At 33.0% G+C, this 23,569-nt stretch overlaps 1 protein-coding gene and 1 long non-coding RNA gene across 5 annotated transcripts in view; one reads left to right on the top strand and one right to left on the bottom strand.

The window, feature by feature from the left end:
* The first annotated feature begins 420 nt into the window (after positions 1–420).
* The window catches only part of LOC311437363 (uncharacterized protein), a 139,371-nt gene continuing 116,222 nt past the window's right edge, over positions 421–23,569 (top strand). For all 4 annotated transcript variants that reach the window (XM_084520529.1, XM_084520532.1, XM_084520531.1 and 1 more), the window contains exon 1: positions 421–519. In XM_084520529.1, coding sequence (XP_084376655.1) covers positions 443–519 — 77 coding nt within the window. In that variant the 5' untranslated portion in view covers positions 421–442. The remainder of the gene's footprint in view (positions 520–23,569) is intronic.
* LOC311438260 lies at positions 10,274–16,370 on the bottom strand. The gene is made up of 3 exons (XR_014694035.1): positions 16,211–16,370; positions 12,080–12,217; positions 10,274–11,090 (listed from the first exon to the last, which is right to left on the bottom strand). It is a non-coding gene; the product is annotated as an uncharacterized lncRNA (long non-coding RNA).

Here is a 23,569-nt window from a genome sequence, read left to right as displayed (position 1 = left end):
CTTATTTGCAGCAAAACCAAATGGAACTTAAACTGTTCATTTTAACAAAACAATACAAGTACTGTGGAGACAACTGTCTCCATTAAATAATTTTGCATTTTATCTATAACGTTTCTAGAACTGTAGTTGTTAGGATGTAAACATGCTTAGCTCAAAGAGCAACAAATGGTATATGTTTATTTGTCAATACAGTGAAAATACAATGACCTCTAATAGAAATCTTCACCTAAAACTGCAGCAACTCAGTGCTGTGCTTGAAGCTGCAAAAAGTCAAATCTGGTTCTCAGCTCAGTGCCAGCTGGGCTCCAGCTTCTGTTAGATTTAGTAGGATCTGGCAGCATCTGCTCCTGTCTGGCATAGGCTAGAGGATCTCAGCAGCACTGAGATCCTTGAGACCAAGGCTTATGGGTGGTTGGTGTCTGCTGGGTCTCAGAACAGACCAATGCAGACAGTCAGTGACAACTGTAATTTAGGATCCTCAGCCAGTCAACAGATAGTGCTCCTATTCAGTGCCATCAGGTATGTTGCCTGTCCTTTCCGAAAGTGCATTCTTAAAGTGTGTCTTTAAGTAAAAGTAATTGAAAAGATGCTGCATCGGATTGGCACAGTACACAAGAAACTAATTCAGTTACCATAACTTAATAGCCTAGTAGAGGTGCTGCTTCTGACATCCTTGGCTTGCATGTCACCAGCTGCCCTCACCAGTTTCCATTTTGCGTGCAATTCTATGATTGGGTTACCAGGACTGACATGGATTTCAGCATACCCTCTCACCTGTGTGAGAACTTTATGTTTGGAAGTATTTGAAAAGAATATAAGCTTTTCATGTCTGCTATGTCTTTGGGCTTTGTTACTTGCTATCATAAATTATTATTTTAATTGATTTGGGCAATTAAACTTAAATGAAAGGGGATCCGAGAGGATTTTTTTTTTCTTTAATAATGTACTTATGTTTTGCAATGAATGCTTTAGAAAAAAAAATCCCATTTGGTTTTTATTTTAGCATACAAAATCCAGGTGTTTTCTTTTCTTACGTGTGCAGGTGTTTGATTCTTATGTAGGTCTTACCTTTACTTTTCTTTGTTGTCAGGCTTTCAATATTACTCCTTTTATTAGCATTTGAATATTTACAAATTTACATGTTGCTTTAAGTTTTTAGTGCAATATCCTTAGAATACGTGGATATCCTTTTAAAGTAAAATTGTAATTCATTGTATTCTGGATCTTTATTTTAGTTTTAATCTGAATACTTAAAAGAACCTTCCTTAATCTGAGTAGGCTCGATGATTTTGTACAGGTAATTACTGATGGTTGCTGGTTAATATGTAAATGACTTTTACTGCTAAGTGCAAAGCTTTTGTTAAGACTTGTTGGAAGTCTGAAACCGTGCCACTGATAGGGGATATTTAAAGGGTCGTAAAGTCTATAGGCAGTTGTATAAACTGTGAGTTTAAAAACAAATAAATAAAGAAATTGACGAGGTTTCATGCATTCACAAAGGTCCTAGGGTCCTCAGAGAATTACTTCTATATAATAGCAAATTGGGTTGCTATTATATAACATAAAACTGGAAGATGTTTCTCTATGGTGATATTCAATTGTGGGCTGTAATTCTCAGGTAGGGAATTCTCAGTTCTTTTTTCCCTGTTCTGGAAACACTATCTTTTATTATCTTGGAAAATAATAAAATATGCAATGGAATTTGGCTGTCATAAATTGCCCATTCCCCTTAAAACTGTTTTTAGAAATCAGATAGAAATGTTTAAGTCAAATGAAAATAGATGTTTTGAAATCTACATATTGTTGTACTTACTGTCTTAGACTATTTTGTATACCTGCAGCTGCAGTTTTTTCTTGTCTCTTTATTTTTTTTATTCTTGTCAGTGGTGATTTGAGGCCAGTTACGTTCTAATAAACCCCAGGATTAATATTTTGTTTGTTATAATTTAGTAGGAAATATTGTGAGAATCAATGCTTTTGTCCCAGAGAAGTTATGAACAGAATAATGCAGGGGAGAACACATTTTGCTAGCCAGATTCAAATGTAGGATGTTCCTATTCTGTAGGAACATAGTATTATACATAAAAATCACTACTTTGTTATTCTTTCCAAGTGTTCAGGCTGAAAGCTGAAATGCATGGCCTGATAGAGTTGGGAGTTGGATCAAGCCCTGAATACTGTAATGGTCCTTTGTGTGTGTGTGTATACGTGTTTTTCTTTTACCTGCTAAGTAAGTGTTTTGTTCTGTTTTCAGAGGAACTGAGGACTAAACTGCAGTTAAGATTTAGATCAGTTTACAATGCACATCTTCTGCTCTAGCCGAGCATAACTGCAGTTATGCTTGTTCTTGGACTATTTCAGTTGTAAAGACTCCTGATACTTTTTTCTACTTACTGTGTGTGCAGGAAAAAAAAAAAATAAATCCTGTAGATTAAAGTGTGGATGAACTGATTTTAAAAGACAGATGCTGACATACAGAGAAAGGAAAGTCTTTTTGAAGGAAACTTTGTTTAAACTGATCTCAGAATACTGTAACTTTCCAACTGATAGCATACCTCTTTTTTATAGTTTATAAACAGAACCTTTTTTCCTAACCATGTATGATTCTAACTTGTTCTCTGCTGTTCTTAATTTAGACTATTGTGGTGAAGTACTGAAGCCAGATCCCATACCTTGTTATGCTGAGAAAATCTGTGTTCCATCATTTTCTTTATTGTGAAAGACTTTGTTTATTCAATGTTTAATTTACTATCCTCTAGGTGACCTAAGAGTCATCTATTTTTTTTATTTTATTTTTTTAATAAAAAGTATGTGTAGAGAAAAGTCAAGGTAATCTGCATGTGACTATTTTTGTCCTATGTTTAATTCCATTTTTTTCCCTCTGGAATACTAACAGAAAAAAATGCCAGAAGAAGAGCAGTGAAATCAATCTGTGTCCGTTTGTTATAATCATTTCCACTTAAGCCCACCAAAATCCATTGGAAAGGATATTAAATCAGAAAAGAAGTTGACAGAAAGAAATTACACAGATATAGGAGGGCCCTGAAATATGTTTTTGAATAATATAATGTTATTATCTCTGGCATTTAATACGTATTTTCACAAATCTCCAGTAACTTTTCATTGGATCAGATGGATTCAATATTAATTATAAATTTGTTTACTCATGTATACTGAACAAAAGCATCCAATTCAAAAAGTGCTTGGAAACAAGAGTGGCAATGGTAGATAGCAAGATTCTTGCATTAGTTGAGATGGAATACAAAAGAATATATATATATGTGTATATATATTTATTTAACTGTTCTTACCCTGTTTTTTAGGGCAGCCTTTAAAATCTATAATATATACTGGATAATGCTACAATAGATAGATATAGATATCCAGATATTCTATCTAATAGAGCTACAATCAAGCAGTGCAAGTCTTTTCTCACAAGAATGAAATTTATTTCATTCCAGAAGGCCAATCATGAACATCTCTTTCTGTAGTCAGCCTTAGCACTTGCTCTCTATTCAAGGATTCATTTTAATCTCAATGATTGCAGAAAACTGGCAAAGGCCAGAACTCTTTCATAGAGGGTTATCTGGCCACATGCTGGTTCCTCATTGGCTTATTTCTGGGGATAAAGCTCTCAAGTTTTGTGAGCTTTATGGGATTTAGGTAAAGATTACACTTTATTCTTCAGTCTTTAAGGATATTGCTAAAATACCAACTGTTCTACTGGCCTTGTCCCAAAAGTGAAGGTCTAGAAACAACAGATTACAATGCAGAGTGCCATAGAAGGTTATATGATTTTTTTTTTCCTTCAATATCTCATCAAACCTTTGAGTTTTCTGTATAAATTAGGTCTTCATGAAGTGCTTGAGAGACGTGGCAGATCTTGCTTAGGATTTCTGAACACATAATAGGAGAGGATGTGACATCACAAATTGTTAGCACACCAAGAGCTTCTTAAAAACATAGTCCTTCAGTATAGTTCAATACTTTAGGGATACTTTTGGCAGAGTTTTCTGTGGTAGAACCCAATATGTCTAAGCCGCTCACTGGAGTATAATTTTAGACTGGAACCCATGCCATCGTCTCTTTGAATATCAGGCGAAGATTGAAGTGGAAAGACAGCAAGAGTAACGTAGAAGGCTGCTAATTGAAAACTGGACCTGGAAGTTTAATGAAAATTATGTTCATAGTAGCTTAACACAGATTTCGTGTGTTGTGCATAGTTTCACCTTTTCCTCACAACAAGAAATGTGCTTTAGATGTAGTAGAGGTAAGTATCTTATGGAAATGTTTGGTTTTCAGTTGCCAAGTACATGCTATTCTTCCTGAAATCTGCAATTTCGAAATATTATTTAGATCCAAATAGTATGTGTAAGTATTTGACTCTTAAGATCTGCTCTGAATATGTTGACATAGTTAACTTTTTGCTCTCATCAATAAATCTTTTGAAATTGTGATGATGAGAAAATGAAATAAATGTGTACAAATATGTAAATATTTATAGGTAAAATGGGGCCAGATATTTTGCTTATGTAGTCTTCCATAACTGGTTAATTTAAGTGGAAGACTGGTGTTTTCCATCATTTGAGAACTCAGGCTAAAATATTTATATGTACATGTACACAAACATATGATAAAATGTATAAAGTTGGTCTCTTCATTATTTTTAAATTTAATTTAGTTTCTGAGTACATTACAGTAATTTTAATTAGTACATAGTGTGCCAACAGCAAATCATATATAGCACAGAAGCAATGAAGAAATTATGCCATTCATCACTGCATTGGCATCCAGGCTGAGTTTTGATCAGAGGTAAAATGAGCTGAGCAGTTGTACTGAATTGCTAACAGTGTGATGTTTAGGAGCTGGCTGTTTTTATCAAGACAGAAATTGTTTTTTATTCTTCACCTCTGATCATCTTACTTTGTCTTACCTGAAATTCAGTTTTACCTGGGATGGAACGAGGTTGCATTGATAAAATGAAGGGCCCTACTTGTTTCTTCTGTCTTTTGCATGCTGCGGCATACAGGCTAAAATTGGATTTAAGTAAAAGTCAGAAAACTTTTATTATAGTAAGGGTGGGTAACCATTGGAATAAATTGAAAGTGCCTGACTCAGTGAGAATTTTAAGAAATTAAACAAAAACTTATTAGGAAAGGTTTGGAGATAACTGGACTCTGGTCAAGCAGAGTGTTCTAATAGTTATGCTGTTAGTTGTTGAGAAAGGTTGAGAAAGAGATACTTTAGAGAGAATAATTGTATTCTTTTGAGAACTGAGCAATGTCCTTAAGTACTGTTGGTGGTAATGATGAATTATATATATTATAGCACTGCAAATTTGTGCAAAATTTACTTAGAACTGGTCCACAGTCATCAGAATCAGCATATGTAATGAAATAGGCCAGACTTTACTGATTTTTTTGTCAGTGTTTAAGATGCCTTAAAAAGGGATGTTTTTATATTTTTTACCAAGTTGAATGTCTGATCAAATTACAGAGAATGCAGTTTACTGATTGGCCCACTGTAAGCAGTGTACTGAGCACATTGTGATATTAAACATCTATTGATTAAACAGAAATAAAGGTTAAGGTCTTTAAAAAGTTTCAGAGTAGTTTGGATATGATTTCTCTACACTCAATACCTTAATTTATAAGTAATCCTCTCGATAATAATAATAAATACTGGATCATTTATAAAAATCAAGTCACTGAATGCTGCTCATAAAATAACAGCAGATTTTCTTGTACTTTTCATTTTACTTGGTCTTTATGCTTCATGCTTTCTTTATGCCTTTCTAATAATTTGTTTTATTGATACCTCCTTTTTCTACCAGCCTTTATTCTGAAAATCAGTTTATTGATTATCTTATCTGTAAACAAGAAATATGCCATTATTTTTTTAGCTTTTCCTGAGATATACAAGATATGGTATAGCTCTGTTGTAAGATGCAAGGTAGGCATGAATCTGCTTGATTCATGACTGTCTTATTCTAATTTTATGCTGATGTACCTTCACTGACTTTAGCATGATGAATTAGATTCACGCTGAGAGGGGTATTTCCACATTTTATTTAAAGATTTACTCTGCCTTCCCTGTCATTTATGAAAACTGTACTAAATTTAGTGACCCTTTAGTGACAGGAGATATGAAGGAACCTGTTCAGATGATTATAAGCAGAAAATTTTTGTGCCTGTCTGGTTTGTATTCCCTTCACCTATGATGGTTAATTTTGGTGTGACTTGCCACTGAACAACAGCTATGAGGAACAGGAGCCCTTGTGAGCAGTGAACACTTCCACTGTTTCTAATCACTTTTCCATTTATTGGACACACACATTCACCTGTTGTATAGGCTTGAAAACTTTGGACAAAAGTGCTTGAATCTGCTGAAAAACAGTTGAATGTCTTGAAGGAAATTAGTAATCTTGTCTACTGCAATGACAGTATTTCTATGCTTATTACTACACCGTGTTGATTTACTGGATGTTATTCCTGGAAACAGCCTCCTCAGAAGTGAGATAATGGCAGTGACAGCCAATACGGATCACCTAATAGTGTTACATCATTCTCTGCATTAATTTCACACATACAGTAATATTTCTGATAAACATGGCTGCTCCGTAGCTCTGTGTAAGTCATGTATCTTTACTGATTTGTAATTACAGGCTCTCTTTGGAAAAAAAAAGATACTACTGTACATCTTTCTTAGCTCTTTATCCCATTGCAATACATCATTAAACTCTTTTATAACATGTTATTTATTATGTTATGCAAAGTCTGTGGCTCTTAGGAAAAGCCTTAAAGGATTTATATTTTATTTATATATATGTTTTCACTTTTTTTTTTTTTTTTTTTTTTTTTTTTCAGTTGGCTATGGCCTATTTTAAATTATTTGAGGAAAAAATATTGCTTGTTGTAAAACAGATACCCTCAGGAATTCAAGACCATTTAGTTCCTCCTAGCCTCCCCCAGTTATGTTTCATCAGATTTTAGTTATCTCCCAGTGAGCATGGATTTCATAGATTAAAACAGCAATTGATTTTTTTTTAATCTTTTATTTGAATTTATCCATTTCACTGAAATACATTATGTGTCTCCAAAGAAAGCAATAAATTATAGACAAAGCAAAAGTTAAAATTAGATCTGAGTGTGGTGTAATGCCCAAAGGAAACTGTTTGGAAAGGTTACAAGCTGTCAAAAAACAATTTGTATGGTTAAAAGCCACACAGTTAGATGCTGTTAATGGAGTATCTGTAATGATTATTTAGGCATTGGTTGCTTATTATGTCTTTGAGGCAGCTATTCACTGTGCTACTTTGGAGGCTATAAAGACCTGTAATTCTGCACCTATTATACAGAAGAAATGTGTGCAAGAATGCACTGTACCACATCAAACAAACCTCTCCTCTCTATTCTCTAGGTTTTTAATCATTTTTCCCTCTTGGAATTATGGTTGATGCTGATTGTGAGAATAAAGACTAGTTACTGTAGTGAAAGGATCATAAAGTCAATCATGTGGATAAAATTACTTAGCAATTCAGCCAGCTGGTCTCTATTTGGCTTCACTTCAGTTCATTAGTTTATGGGGAGAACTCACTCCACATTTAAAGAAAGCAAAAACTGCATAAAAACTAGTTTGAAATTAATTGCAGTTTTATAAATAGAAATAGAATTGCAATGTGAGTATACCCACTGGGCACTGATTTTTGATTACTTTTGGTATCCTTTTAAAAATAGCGTTATTTTGTATTTACAACCTCTTCTACACACAGGTTGTACATGCAGAATTCACCTCCTTTTCTTTAAAATGATGTGTAATACTTGAAGAGTTTTCAAATCACAATATTTTGCTAGAGGAGTAGACAACTTTAAACAATTTAGGAGCTGTTTGGAAGTGTGGCTGTATAATTCTGGCATTCTGTGCCAGTGCTCTCATGCAGGTGATTAGGTGGCATTGTGTGAACACAAGCATATGTTTGAAGTGCTGTACATCATAAACATATTGTGGTTTGCATGCTTTGCAAGAGTTAAATAGCTAATGTTAATTACTCTTGTGTATAACAGTGCCAGAAATAACAAATATATTACTCTTCAAGTTTGGAAATGTTTTATAAAGAGCACATAAAAGCAGTAAGGCAACTAGGGAGTTTATATATTTCTAATCCCCTAACAGGATATCCACAATGAACCCAAATTACTCCCAGATTCTTTCAGGTCTATCTGGAGAAGCCAAAGAGGCCATGGCCCGTACATTTATGTTAGCAGTTTCACGGAATGGCTAAGGAAAAATGGTATGAAAATTTTGTCCAAAATACTTTTGTAACAAAAATGTGGAACTACTGAAAGGAGATTGTTGCTTGTCAGGCCAGATCAAACACCCATGCATTAGCTGAACACAAAGCAGTGGCCTTTTTTCAGAAGTGATACACACACAGAATGTAATCTCTGAATATACTTTGACTTTGGTGGGAGGTAGTGAGTATTGAGTGGAAGTAACTGGTTTATCCTATGTGATAAAGGTACTTGAAATGTAGATTTGTAAGAAATATCAGTGTTTCAAAATGCATTTCAGTGTTTAATTAGATCAAAGTAGATTCTGAAACACTGACATTTCTTACATTTCCGCAATAAATGTCCTATACCAAACAATATTGTTACTGTTTTGGGAGGTCTTGATACATGCTGCCTAAATCTTAGGAACTAATGTTATTTACTGAAATGACACTTTCCAGTGGAAGATATTCCTCTGGCAAGTTTACAGCTGGCTCGAGGGTTTGTGTTATGACTCTCCTGTCAGTGTGTAAGCTGGCAGAACTCAATGATATTCAGGAAGGTATAGGGCATCCTCTGAGCTCTAGGAAGGTTTCTGTATTATTTCATGAAATCTGAATACAGTTCATTTTTCCTGAGGCAGTGTAGCTGTGTCTTTTAGGCATGTATAATCATTAAAGTAATTATTTGCTTATACAAAGGACTACATAATCAACAAAATTTAGCTATGGAAAAGATAGTAATGAAGTTCTTATCCCCATGCTTCTGCTTGTTACCAGCAACACATTTTTTTAGTTGATTTATATTTCTCTCAGCTTTTTATAGTGAATATTAGTAGCATAAATGGCAATTTATTTTTGACAATATTAAGAATTACAATTTATTCTGTTTTATCATCTTTAATAGGTAGATATTATTAAAGCACAAAGGAATGAAGGAATTGGTAAAGTCAATGTTATCTAGAGAATATTGGAATTTTAAAATTTAGAGAATTTAAACTCAAGTGGCTTCATAAGCCTTGGTTAATACTGCAATGTTAAAAAAAACATGGAAAGCTTAATATTAGTCCTACTGTGAATACATATAATAGGAATCAAATCTTTTGTTCTGATGTCAAGTAACTGCACAAAACACTAAGAAGTCAATAGCATAAAGAATGTGTGAGCACAAGTGCCTATTCAAAATTCTATTATTATTTTCCAAAGTAGAAATCATGAAAAATGGGATAGGTCCCTGGCTGAAGTCTGGACTAGCATGCATAAGAAATTATGTGACATTTTATTCCTAAATAACTGCTCAGCTCCTCAGAAGGAACAGCTCACATGTTCCTTCTAATCATTTACACAGGATTCTTCCACTTTTGTGGATGGTGAAAAAAAAAAAAAAAGTAAAGCCCCTCATAACTTGTGCCTATAAATAGTGCATGCAAGGAAAAGTCTGATAGTAACAGAAAAGAAATTCAACAGTTATAGTTTGATCCTAAATCTTCTTTAACCTAACATGAATTAGACAGACCCAAAATACAGTTGCTTTTATGGACCTATCCATCCTCACCACTAAGTAGAAACTCTATATGGAGAGTCATATTATTAGATAGTGCATGGGAATTTTTAACTCCCTATACAGTAGTTAACTACTGTCATGTATTGCAGCTATTGACTGCTCAATTTCCTTAAGTTTATTACACGTCTTCATTTCCTGAATGATCGGAGATTACATTTAATTACAGAAAATGATTAGCTAAAACATTTAGCAAGCATGCCACCTCCATCTGTTTTATGAAGTACTGAAAATAGAAATCAGCAATGTTTAAAACATATATTCACATATACAATTCTTTAAAACACTTTTATTGGCGGAAGTTTAATAAGAGAATCAATAACAGGTCCTAATAACAGATTGTATGATCCAACAGGTACAGGTTAAGTCAAGATTGCAAAGAATAATTGGTTAACATGCTGAAGAGATTGAAATGATATTGTAGCTGACCAAAGCATTAAAGATTTCTAATGCAATTTGAGAGGAATTGAAAGCATAGCACATTTGTCTTCCATGCAAGACTGGGGCATGTTTACTTTAAATAATACTCCAAACAAACAAGTTTTATTTTCATAGTTAGCAATATTATTATGGTTGATACTGGTAAGATATTTTCAAGATAGAGATTATTTATCTGGCTGGCTTAATACCTATGGAAATATTGAACACAGACTGTTTAAGGTACATATGACCAAAATTCTGGGTATTTTTTGGTGTTGTAAAACTTTGCATAGCGTCTTGTTGTGCAAGATTACTGTAAAACTTGGAATTAGTTGAGTCTAGAATCTGTTTGATGTGGATTCTGTAATTTGGTAATGTAAGTGAAATTAAGTATATATGCTTGTAGTCAGAATAGGCAGAACAGCGAAACACGAAAGATAAAATTCCCAGCAGTTATTTCTCAGGATGAGATGGTTCTGTTTAATCTGTGTGTCTGTGGTTTATGTTGGTTTTTCAATATAGTTGAGCAAAACAAATAACATCGCTAAAATTCACACAATTCATTTCTTGATAACATTAAGCTTATCTACAAAACTTTAAACTATTCAACCATTATCCTAGCGTAGCATGAGGAGCAGAAATAATCAGCCATAAGCGTCACTGCTGCTTAAGCCAACAACAAATCATTCTCAGTCCTAGGATTTCTGTCAGTTGTTCAAGGCCAGTTGAAAACATGCAGCCAGAATTCATCCTCCCATGGAGAGGCAAGTGACCCCTCTGCCTTGGAACTGGTGATCCCAGCAAATGTTATATTGTAGAACTTCTTGATTTTAAGGGCTTCTGTTCATCATTAATAAAATTTAAAGTATAAAAATAAATGTTTAATATAGTCTCCTGGAATCAAGAGTACATATATACATTTAAAAATAATCCTTAAATGATGTAGGAGTGATCTGCATCCTGGTTATGTGCACCTACATTACTTCTCAGCCAACAAAACATACACTTCTCAAAATTACAAGAAGCCCCCACCCCATCTATTATGAATTGCCAAATGTTTTATTTATAAAATAAATACTGTAACAGCATCTTACAAATGCTAGATCATGTTTGGCTTGGATATGCAGGCAAAGTATGAAAAAACACCTGGTATGAGACTACACAGCAAACCTCAACTTTGCTAATAACAGTTATGATATAATTAGGAATTAACTGTTTCAACTCCCTAGGTACGGGGGATGTCCACATATTTTACAGAGGATTACTAAAATGTCTTGATTCGTATGAGAGTGTTTAGCGCTTCTACAGACTTAAGTGTTGGCTTCCAACTTTTCCTCCTCCCTTCCCAAAACATGCTCTGTTCCAGTTCATGTGCCAGTATTTTCTGCCTGTAGATATCTGACTATGTGCATATGTTCCTCTGTTGAATTTACAAATGTATTAAACAATTTCACTTCCCAGTTGTAGCTTCTATTTTATTAACACTGCTGAAAGAGTAAGTCTGACTCTTGAAATAAAACTCTTTGTTGACCATAAGCAGTTCTCCTGTAACATTAGGTCTCCTTTTTTTTTTATTTTATTTTATTTTATTTCAGGAGGGGGCTACCATTAATCTGTCCAGCTCTTAAGGCCAAGAGTCAGCCACAATATGGGTCTTAATTTATAAATTTCCCCTGCTTGTTGCTTTCTCCAATCTTCTGTGTATGTCAGGTTCTTCAGCCCCTTTGTGGCCCTTTTCTGGACTTGCTCCAGTAAGTCCATGCTTACCAGTTACCAAGCTCTCTGGTAGTGGGGAGCCTACTGGTGGACACAGCACTCCAGATGCTTACCCATGCTGAGCAGTGGGGAAAGATCGCCTCCTTCAGCTTGCTGGTGATGCTCTTCCTAATGCAATCTAGGATGCTTTTAGCCTTCCTTGCTTCAAGGGATCACTGCTGGTTCATGGTCAGCTTAGTGTATACCAAGGGCTGCACAAAGGGAGGAAGACAAATAGTGGCATCAGTGGAGAAGCCGGATCTTACCCACTCCATGACTGATATCACTAATGTTTTGCCCAGTAGCAGTTTATACAGGAGATGAGAAGCAGAGACAATATTACAATAATATGTTTAAAAAGATCACTTATGTTTAGATCATAGCATCCTGACAAAATGAAGAAAACAGAAATATTTTAATGATAATAAATGTTAACTTTATATATATAGTTTCCCAATAGAAATGTTCAGTAGAATGCCCTAGAATACCCTTTTTTTTTTTTTTTTTTTTTAATAAACAGAAAAAATTGTTATAATGCTTTAATGCTCTACTTCTATTAGAGTTTTTAAAAATAATTTTAGTTTTGGTGGAGAAGAAAACTCAGATTTCTTGATTAAAATACAAAACTAGTAAGTACTCCTGAATTAGTTTTAGGCAGAACTTAAAGTGTGCTGCATTTAATTTTCTAGAATTAGGAAGAATTACAATATACGTAAGAGGCACTTGCTTACATTAACATGTAGTGTTAGTTACATTAATTACATGTAATATTAATATTATTAATTACATGTTAATTCAATGTAATTTTATTTTATTTTATTTTTTCTACAATGTAAAAAAACAATATTATTTTTAGGTCTTAGCTACTCAGTATGTTTCAATGGCTTAAGAGTGTAAGACTGAAGTGGAATTAAATCATCTTTGTCTAACAAATTTGAAAATGTAACAATGGAGAAATACCTCAACAGCTTTTCACTATATTCAGTATCCAGTTACACAGAATCATCAATACCAAAGTAGCCACTGCAGAAAGAACAGTTTTGAAATAATGTAATTTCAGTTTTTCCTAAGTTTCCTCCTTGCTTAGTGGCTGATTTGAGCATTGCAGCAGGACTGTGAGTATTGCTTATAGTAGAAAGTATCTATATAGATCCATGCATACAGATAGCACTTGATTTGAATAGTTGTCGTGCTAATGGACAGTGATTTAGGGGCAAAAAACAAGTCACCTTACAAGAAGGAGCCTGTGGTCCTCAAAATAACCTAGGTTAAGAATTGCTCAAAATTTTAATTCCAGATGGTTGTGTTTTATCTGCTTGGAGGGTAAATATTCACAATCTTCCACAGGCTCTTTTCTTAATAATATTGATTGAATATGTTACATCAACTTTTATTGCTTATTTAGTTAGTTCTTTGGAAAACAAGTCAAAACAGTAGCAAAATCTAGCAGAGAAGTGCACTTTTCAAGGAGTGTGCATACAGTATTAAGTGTATAGGAAGCCATTTATTAATATATCAATATAAACAACAGCTATGAGATAAAGTATTTTGACAAGGCTAGTAATAATACACTCTGAGAGGTAGTTAGCACAGAGAGGGCTAACTAGCCAGCAGGAGCTTTAGGCAACTGAGCAGTGATTACTAGATGTTTATTTTTTATTTTTATTTGTTTGTTTGTTTGTTTGTTTTTAATTTAAGAATTAAACCTTTTTTTTCTCTGCATTTATAAAAAAGTAAAAATTTAAACAAAGAACATAAATACTGAATGCCTTATACTGAAGAATTACATACTCTATTTTTGTAAGAGCTGGGGGAACTTCTATTTTTACTGCTTTTTTTTCTACATCTTGTAGCAAAAATGTTCACAAGTTAATGTTAAGACTATAATGTAAAGTTTATGCAATTAAAGACCATAAGAGAGTTTATAGACCATTCGTCATTGGATATGGGTCATAAACTGTGAGTTTCTGAAAATAAGGAAGGAATTCCATTTGTAGTTCACTGTTGCCTGAAGCCTACCTAATGAAATCTTTCTTAGTCATAGAACTAACAGTGTATCTAGCTGAAAAGCACTGAATATTCACTGTGCATATTAAACTTGAAAAAGTAGAATGAAATCTTGCATACTCGCAGGGGCTTTTTGTTGGGTTCAGTTCAACCAAAATTAGACAGCTCTTGTTCATTTAGTACATGCAAAAGGAGATGAACCTTTAAAATTCCACACTGTCAGCTCCCATCATTTCATATGACAGCTGACTGTTTGAGTGTAATGCACACAAGCCATACTAAGTGAAAAGCTGCTAATGAATACAATTGCCTTTTTTAAACCAAGGGAAAAGAACACATTAGCCAGTGTTTTGTGGATATGTTCTGTGATGTGAAAAGGATTCTCTGCTCGTCTTGTTTGATCTTACCTGTGTAGCTGCATAGAACACTGGTGTAAAGAAGTCTATTGATTTTCTTTAAAGAGATAATGAATCTTCTGTTCTTTTCTGACTTTAATATGATATATAATATTGTCTCAAAAATTAAATACATGATAAAGAGGTGTATTTTTTTTTTAAGCAATTAAAAAAAAAAGATATTCCTGTTTCAGTTTGTAAATATTGTACTCTCTGGATCTCATTTCCTGAAGAGTTTACTATCTTTGTCTTTCATTTAAGTCAACTGGGAAAGTATTCAGCAGGCTAGAAATCAGTCCTATTGTAGATGTAAAATGGGATTAATCAAAATTAATTTCCTATATTTCCTGTTGCTTGTATTTTTGTGATGGTACTCTGGGAACTTTTAATTTTCATTTTTCTTTACCAAAGCTTATTGATGTGAAAAGTAGAAGAAACCTTTTTTTTCTTTTTTCTTTTTCTTTTTCTTTTTCTTTTTCTTTTTCTTTTTCTTTTTCTTTTTCTTTTTCTTTTTCTTTTTCTTTTTCTTTTTCTTTTTCTTTTTCTTTTTCTTTTTCTTTTTCTTTTCCTTTTTCCTTTTTCTCTTTCTCTTTCTCTTTCTCTTTCTCTTTCTCTTTCTCTTTCTCTTTCTCTTTCTCTTTCTCTTTCTCTTTCTCTTTCTCTTTCTCTTTCTCTTTCTCTTTCTCTTTCTCTTTCTCTTTCTCTTTCTCTTTCTTTCTCTTCCTTTTCCTTTTCCTTTTCCTTTTCCTTTTCCTTTTCCTTTTCCTTTTCCTTTTCCTTTTCCCTTTCCTTTTCCTTTTCCTTTTCCTTTTCCTTTTCCTTTTCCTTTTCCTTTTCCTTTTCCTTTTCCTTTTCCTAAGGCGACTTTTGTAGTTAGAAAGTAGGGATCTTCAAACTTTAGAGAGCCGAGATTTCCAAAATCTTCTATCAGCAAATTTTTTGACTTTTAAGGAAGAATGGTGTCCACTGGACAGGATCTTCAATGACAGTCGTAAGTGAGAGCAGAAGCTGAATCTGTCCTCTCACGTACAGAAAATAGCTTTTAAAATGTAGGGTATATTTTCCATGTTAATAAGACAATTAATATGAAATTTTACTATTTAAATGTACTAGTTTAATACATTTTGCAAGTAATACAAAGAGTATTAATATCTGCCACTATAAAACAGGGGCTGTCATACACAGGTTGTGGAATGGTCTTTAGTACTTGTGACATGCAATAAAAAAATACAATAAAAAAGAAAGAAAAAATATTTTCTTAAAATAAGTGTACTTGAATACAGAAAAATCTAGGTTCTGTTGTGATTTACTGTAAGAATCTAGTGTACTTACCTATCTATTGCCTTTATTTTTTCATTTGTAGAGGTGGGATGCATTATCATTTTCCTTAATTCATTAGGGCTTGTAAAGCACTTTGAAATGCTTGGGCAAAACAGCTTGCAGGAGTGCAAGTTATTATTTGATTAATCTGACTTTATCGGAGGCAAGCCCACTAAATTATGGTTTAATCTCAATTTCATATGAAAGACAAAGTCCTTTAAAGTTCTTTAAAGGAAAGAAATGATATTTAAAATGAAATGCTGGTGCTACTTACAGACAGATTACATATTTTAAGATATTGAAATATTGCATCCATCAAGTTTTAAAATCTTTCACTTACCATGCAAAAAGAGCACCATACCATCAAATTATATTTAAACATGCTGTATGATTTCAGGCAAAATTAGAGTTCAGATTCAAGAACAGCAAAATTACAATTTTTTGTAATATATATATTTTTTTGTCACTAAATTGCAGGCTTACCAGCTGTTGACTTCTGATTTATTTTCTTGTACTTTGAAGTCTCATTAACCTTGATAGTCCCGAACACTTTCAGGAAAATTTCTATTTGAACTGATAAATAGGCTTGGGTTGTTGATTTGATGTAGCACAGAAGTTATAAGAATACTTTAAATCTGTGCTTTGAGCTCAAAATCCTCAATCCCCTGAACATTCAAAATGTTTTGCATAGTCCCAAATTCTGCTAATTACTGTTATCTGAAACAAATGCTGTTTCATTTTAGGCATATTTTTATTACTCTTTCCATTCACTTTGTGTGGTTTCCTGGATGACAGCTGGCTTATCAGTCTGGAAATTATGAAGATAGCTTCTCACTAAGGATAAAAATTTCTAAAAGAGGAATCTCCAAAGGGAAACTGTCCTCTTATTTTGTTGTTATGCAAAAACCTGGCAAGACTTGGAAGTAATCTGGAAACTGCCTATTACGTTTTCTTTGAAATTTTCACAATTCCACCTTCTTATATTGAACTACCCACTACTGTTAGTAATGTGGAAAAACTCAATTCATGTTAAAATCTAAAATTACATGGTGGAAAAAAACAATTTGTCTATGAACTTTGAAGTTTGCATGTTTGTTTTGTGTGCTGGTGCCGCACTGTGTAATATAATATGTTATTCCTAAGATTTTTCAATAAAAATAAACAAATAACATCTATGATCAGTTTTTCTAAAATGCACATTAACATAATGGGCAGAAAGTTTAATGTTGAACATTATTTTCATACTTTTTAAATGTAATTTGGATGCTTTTTCTTTTTTTTTTTTTTTTTTTTGCATTATTTAAAATCGCTAAGAGCATATAAAAATCTAAATACTTCATGAAAGTCTAAACAGAGCTCCTTGTGGTCTGGATGTGCCTATCTCCCCCTCATAAAATCAAGCTTATCCTTTACTTTCATTTGGCTTGCCTAGATATACTTAAAGATCAAAAGCATGTGCTGTTCCAGGTGTGCTTGTGAGCAGGCACCACTGATGCGGTTTTATGTAAAGATATAAAAATTCTGTGCATGAGCTGTCACAAATTGTTTGGCTGAACAAAGTCACTGTTACTAAAGCACTGCTGATATTCTTAAATGGAAATGCAATGAGAAACACCTGTGTGAAAACTAGATTAGTAGAATTGAAAATCATCATGGATTCCAGGTCAGACCTAAGTAAATAAGATGGTTCAGGGAAGGTCAAACAGTATCCATGTTCTCAAGTGGTGATGAAAACTTCAATTGTAAAGAGTCCAGAAACAGGTGTGATTGTTGTATGGCAGGAGAATGGAGAGCTTTGCTTTAAACAGAATGTTTAAAATTCTTCAATTAAGAATGATGTACCAGCAAAGGGTATGCTTACTTATGAGCCTGGATGGGTTGCAAACTGCCTGTAGGAATCCAGAGAAAACAGTCTCCAACTTTGCCTTGATAGCTATAAGCCATAGAGCACTCAACAGAGTATAGTGTCCAAACAGGTGCACTGGATAGCATTATGCCTCTTTTTGTGAGCCCATGTAAAGACCTGACACAAACAAACAGTGGAATTTGGTCACACATTGCGTTGTATGACTGGAACCTGAATTCATCACATAGCGCAATGTATCCATTCTTCCCTCTGCTTTCATGCTTCCACAAGTATAGCACTTCCTTTGAGTGATGGGTTAATCCTGACAGGCTTTATGGAAAATTGTCTTCAGAAGAGCTATTTAAATGAAGAGGATGAATGATTACCATATGAAAACAGAAGACTGAAAATGTTTCTAGCAAAATTCAGTTTTGCTTTTGTTCAAAGGATGTTTTTGTTTATATCTGCACAATTTGGGTATGGCTGATCTAGCACAAAAAAAAAAAAAAATGTAGATTAGGAAAAGTAAAGATCACTGGAAAACAGAATACCAAGGTCCTAATTAAGCCAGGCAGAGACAGTCTACTCACTTTAAATGGAGGCATATGGCAAAGGTTGGTTCACTACTGGGACTGACAACTGGGCTCTGTTCTGTTGGTTCCAACAAAAGCAGCAGGTAGAGAGAGAGGAAATAACAAATGCAGACATGCCATAAACAAGCCTAGGGAATTACAGGGGACTAAGCTGTAAGAGTATGCTAAATTACACCTATACATTAATCTTCCTTGTTTTCTTGCTGCAAAGGAGCAAATCTAAATGTTTGTAAATAAACATGGGAAAAACAGACCAGCACTGCTAGGATGTATATATATATATATATGGGTTGCTTTAAATAGTAATTTTTTGAGACTTACATAGGAAGAATTCTAATACAAATTAATTACAAAGAGAATTTGTGCAGAAGATAGTTGACATGCATCTTTGAAACACTACTTGTGTTTGTGCCAAAACTGTGCTAGAAGTGTGAAACGGTTAGAAAGCTTTCTATGAAACATACACGTGCAATAAAAAATACACTCTTATGTAAAAAATAATAAAAGATAAATAAAGGATTTTCTTATTTATTGAAAATAACATCGATGTATTTATGAACATACTGTATTCCACTGTAGTTGTTCACTAACTTTTCTTCCACAACAGCAATGTTTCAGATTGATTTTTTTCAGTGTGAGATTTGCCAATACACATTTGCATTCCTGTATATAAAATATAAGCAATACATGTTTCCCCCACATCTTTTTAAAATCATTTTCCTCTACAAATACTTTGCTGTTCTTGATGAATATCTCAATGCAATGCACACTGAAAACTAACAGTTGGATTATCCCTCACAGTGTTTATCACTAGCGTTGGTCAAGCCTCACACCACCTTCATTGGTGTAACTTTCCTGTCAGAAAGAGAGCTGGTGAAGTGAAATCAAGCTGAATCTTTTGTATTAAGGGAAGATATTTCTTGATCTTTCATTTTTTTTCCACTTATATTCCATCCTTATCCCCCCTCTGCCTTTCCATGCAGTTCCTGGTTTCATATGACAAAGGAAGAGAAGGTCATTTTAAACAGGTAGATATTCCTTACAGACTGTTCTCTTTTCCTTTGCAGCAATGTACATCAGAAACAGTACTACTTGCACCAATTTACTCACCCCACTGTCATTAATTACTATGAAAATACAGAGAATGAAGAAATTTTTTTTTTTTTTAACTGATGAGTTGCAAACAGCTCTTGTACTTGTATTTTAGGATTATTTTCATGGTGTATTGTATGCTAGTAACTAAATCCAGAATCTGATCAGCTAGTATTCTGAATACAGAATCTGATGTGGAATTACTAGGTGGAAAGGTGTAAGTAAGACTTAAAATTTTGGATTTAATCCTTCTCTAAAAGACTAAAGTGAAAATCTGAATTGTAGGAGTAGTAAATTAGGCAGTGAAGGTTATAGTCTTTATATTTAAAACAAACAAACATTTTAAATCACCTTATAAAACTTATTTACCCACAATTCTGCTGACACCAAAAGCTTGCTAGAGCTCAGAGACAGATTAAAAATTTACAGATATGGTCTAAACATTTGCAATTTCCCTAACTAAAATTTCTGAAAAGGGTACAAAAATGGTTTTAGAAAAAGATTATTAGTTCTTGGGTTAAAAACACACACACACAAAACAAACAGCAAAAAAACACTGAATCCATTAACAGCTGGTTATATCATCATTTTGCCTTAAACAAAATCTTATTCAGGCCTGTGAAAATGGCCATTTTATCTTACAGGGCACAGCTAGACAAGACCTGAAATGATAAATACAGCTGTTCTTACACAAGTGAACCAGAAGTATATTACAAAGAAATGCTTCAGTCACTATTAAGCATTTACTAAAGACATTATTTGACTGTAATACATTGTTTCAGCAGCTCAGAAGAAAATTGTTTCTGGCATGAAGAGCTGGGTGTCACATCAGAAACAAATATTTGACATTTTCTTGTTTCCATCATGCCTTGTCAGTATAGTTTTATAAACATCCATGAAGTTTTGCACACAGTAAGGATAAAAAGGAACACTAATGATAGAGTATTCACTGAGTGGATGTCACATGCTAGAATTTATACTGCAGTAGAATTGGAAAATTCTTGCCAGTAAGAAATAATGTTATAAAATTAAATTTTCTCTTATCTTTTATCTTATCTTTTATCTTTAATGATAAAACTATGCTACATCAATATACATAGCAGCACAATAATGTAGCAGCTTTAGTATTAAAATGTGTATCTTTTTATGCTGTCAAGCAATATTTTTTATTATATTTATGAGTCAATTCTGAGGCTTATTTCATTATTTAATGCCACAAATTTTGCCAGAATTCTGATACTGATGTTATAACTGCATTTTTGAACGTGCATTCATTGTAAAAAGCTTGTCTTCTTCTTATTTTATCCCAGAAGCTAATTGTTGTGTCATATTTCATGAATGTGCCAACAAAAAATTGTGAAGAAAATAGAAAATGAGTACAATCTATTACCGTTTTTGGTACAAGTAGGTCTTATATCCCAACAGCATAAAAAAGATGAAACGATTTCAAATGTCCTGTGTTTCACATCTCAGTTCTGAATCATATAGGTTGCCCAGAAACATAAAAACCAACATACCTGATTATAATTCCTCTTAATTTTCAGCTAATATGAAAACATATTAAATAGTAAGTAAATAAAAGTAATTTCAGATTTGTCATGGTTATAAAGCTAAAGTTTGGAATTTGGAGTACATTATGGTACTCTGACAAAAATTGTCAGCTGCTCAGCTTGATGTTTTTTTGATTAGCCTATACTAGCAAATAGTAAACCCCAAAGTTCCATATTGCCTAGCTTTAATGCTATAACTGTGACTAATATTTCCAGAGAATTTGTAAAGGAAATGTGTGAGCTTATGGCCAACATTCTTAAGGGATATTATAGTGTTTTATAGCCATGTAGGAGAGTGTGGATTTAAATGTTTCTTTCTGTTCAGTTTGGATGTAGCTTTTATGTCATTTTTTTAGGGTCATCTTCCTGAAGATATGGTATTTATGATTTTTGAATACCTTCTCTTGTATCCCAACTCATTTGTAATGTAGCATATTTGAAATGAAACCAAGACACTGTTTTGTATTGCTGAACATTTTTCCTATTTTTTCTAGTTAAGAAGCTCAAATACATGTTGACTGAGAGAATTTTCACTTAATATTTTAAACTATAATAATTATTTAATTATCTATTTCAAGCCCCACCAAAATTTGATCTGTTACAGTGTTCTATTTATGATATTTGATAAATACATTTATTAGAAATAAATTTGACAGATTTATTTTTTAAGATTTTATTTTTTAAAAAAATTCTCACTGTTTTAAATCTGAATTCATGTTTGAACATGGAAAATAAGAAAAGAAATGAGTGTCATGGTAAATTTGTGTAGTGTATAATAAGGAGTATATGTATATATTTGTATAGTATGTATATAGTGTATATTAAGACGGAACAGCTGGATGAGGAATGTTATGATGTCCTTCAGTAGTGAGCTGAATCACTTTTTTTTTTTTTTTTAATTTCTGCATCAATTAAACTGTTTTTAATAGTGAAAAGACTGATTAAAATGTTCATACCAGTATAAGAATTTAAGGAAGTTGTATGTATGATTATGTCACTCTATTTCTGGAAAACTGCTTTTGAAGCAATGGAGCATGTATTTGCTTCTGAATACATTCAGCTTGAAGGACTCTTGATACTACTTCTGCAGTTACTTCAATATCTTTTTGTTTATACCAGCTTCACTATATTTTTTACTTTTTTCTAATCATTATATATATTTTGATATAAATGGATACAGAATTGCCTCTTGAGAGAGTGTAAAAATTTTTTCTTTGCCAAAGTAAGCAACTTTTCCACCACTCTGTGTCAGAATGCATGTAATTATCATTACAGAATTTTGACCAATGTGACAAAAACAAAATAAGTATCGTATGAATGAAAATGACTCAATGATAATATAAATTGCGATCCTTCTGTTTTCTCAGCTGTTATTGCAAATAATAAAGATTTAAGAATGGTTTTACAGAAGTTTCTGTGGAAACTCCAGTGATATTTTCTGTTTCCAGCTCTTTTTACTTCAAATAATTGAGGTATTTTTGATATGTAGATTACAAAGTTGAATTAAATGTGGGCCTGAAACAATGAAATAGTGTTTGAAATATTTATTTTTTTTTAAGTCAAGTCATTATGTTTGAAGAAGACATCAAAAGAAGTTTCAAATGGATGAATCAGTTCAGTTATGCCATAGTGTTGGTTAATTTTGAAACTAAGAAATTGTGGAAAACCCCCTAGCTAACAATATGTTTTAAGTGTATATGTATACATACGCATATATATGTATGTATATAACCAAACAAGTTGTAGGTAGCACCTGCAATTTGAACCATTTATTTTTTTCTAAGTTTGCAAGCATTTTTCTCATCTCTTTTCTCTACTGTCTTTTACACCACCTTACCTTTCATTTACAAAAAAAATGTTTTTTACACACGTGGTGATGTAGAAATAATAATAATGAATACGCTATATAAGGGAAAGATACTGAAGGATAAGGAATAAATGTAACAAGTGAGTTGAGTGAGACTGATTGTTGAGGCATAGTGGTGTAATCGACCGCATATTTAGCACCTTTATTAGTTTAATGATTATTGGCAGTATATATGGATCCTCAGGAAGAAATGTCATACTTTTCTATTTTTTTTTTTTTAATAAATTTGTGATTTTTATATTCTGATTTATATGGAATTTTAGAGCATTTTATTTTCATGTTAGCATGTCTTTGGCTTTATTGCAAGTCCAGCAGTGACTCCAGTGACAGGTCGATAATTTTATGTCATTCCTTTAATCTTGGCTGAAGTAGAGTTTCTATTAAGCTCACAGATCTAATTGCTCTTTCTTTAAATGTCTACTGTTATGAAAAAAATAGGTCTTGTGTCTTGGTGGTGCTCACACTTCCCAGGAATTGAAAGTATTGAATATCCTTATAAATATGAAAAGATTTAGAATCCATTACAAAACACTGGAAGGTTTCTGAATTTTTAATGGAAAAATATTATTTGCAAATTGACTTGTAAAATATTTTGTGTTTGTAGGGACTACAGTTTGAATATAGGGATGCTATTTCTGTTTTATTATGTATCCATATATATATACGTTTATATATATTCTTCCAAAAGTTGCATTATTTTAAATTAAGATGTTACATTCAAGTTCAGACATCTGAGCAGTTTCCATCCTTCCATTGGTCTCTTCATACTCGTCATTCCCACATCATGCATACATACATATGTTCAGACTCAAGTCTAGGGCTTGTAAGGGAGATTCCAGATCAACTCATCTGAATTTGTACTTTTACCCATTTTCTGAAGTTACAGGAAGTTTT

This window comes from Aythya ferina, assembly GCF_964211825.1.
Source record: "Aythya ferina genome assembly, chromosome: 5".
Classification (NCBI taxonomy): domain Eukaryota; kingdom Metazoa; phylum Chordata; class Aves; order Anseriformes; family Anatidae; genus Aythya; species Aythya ferina.
Note: the sequence above shows the minus strand (reverse complement) of the source record. Positions and strands in the feature narration are given on the sequence as shown.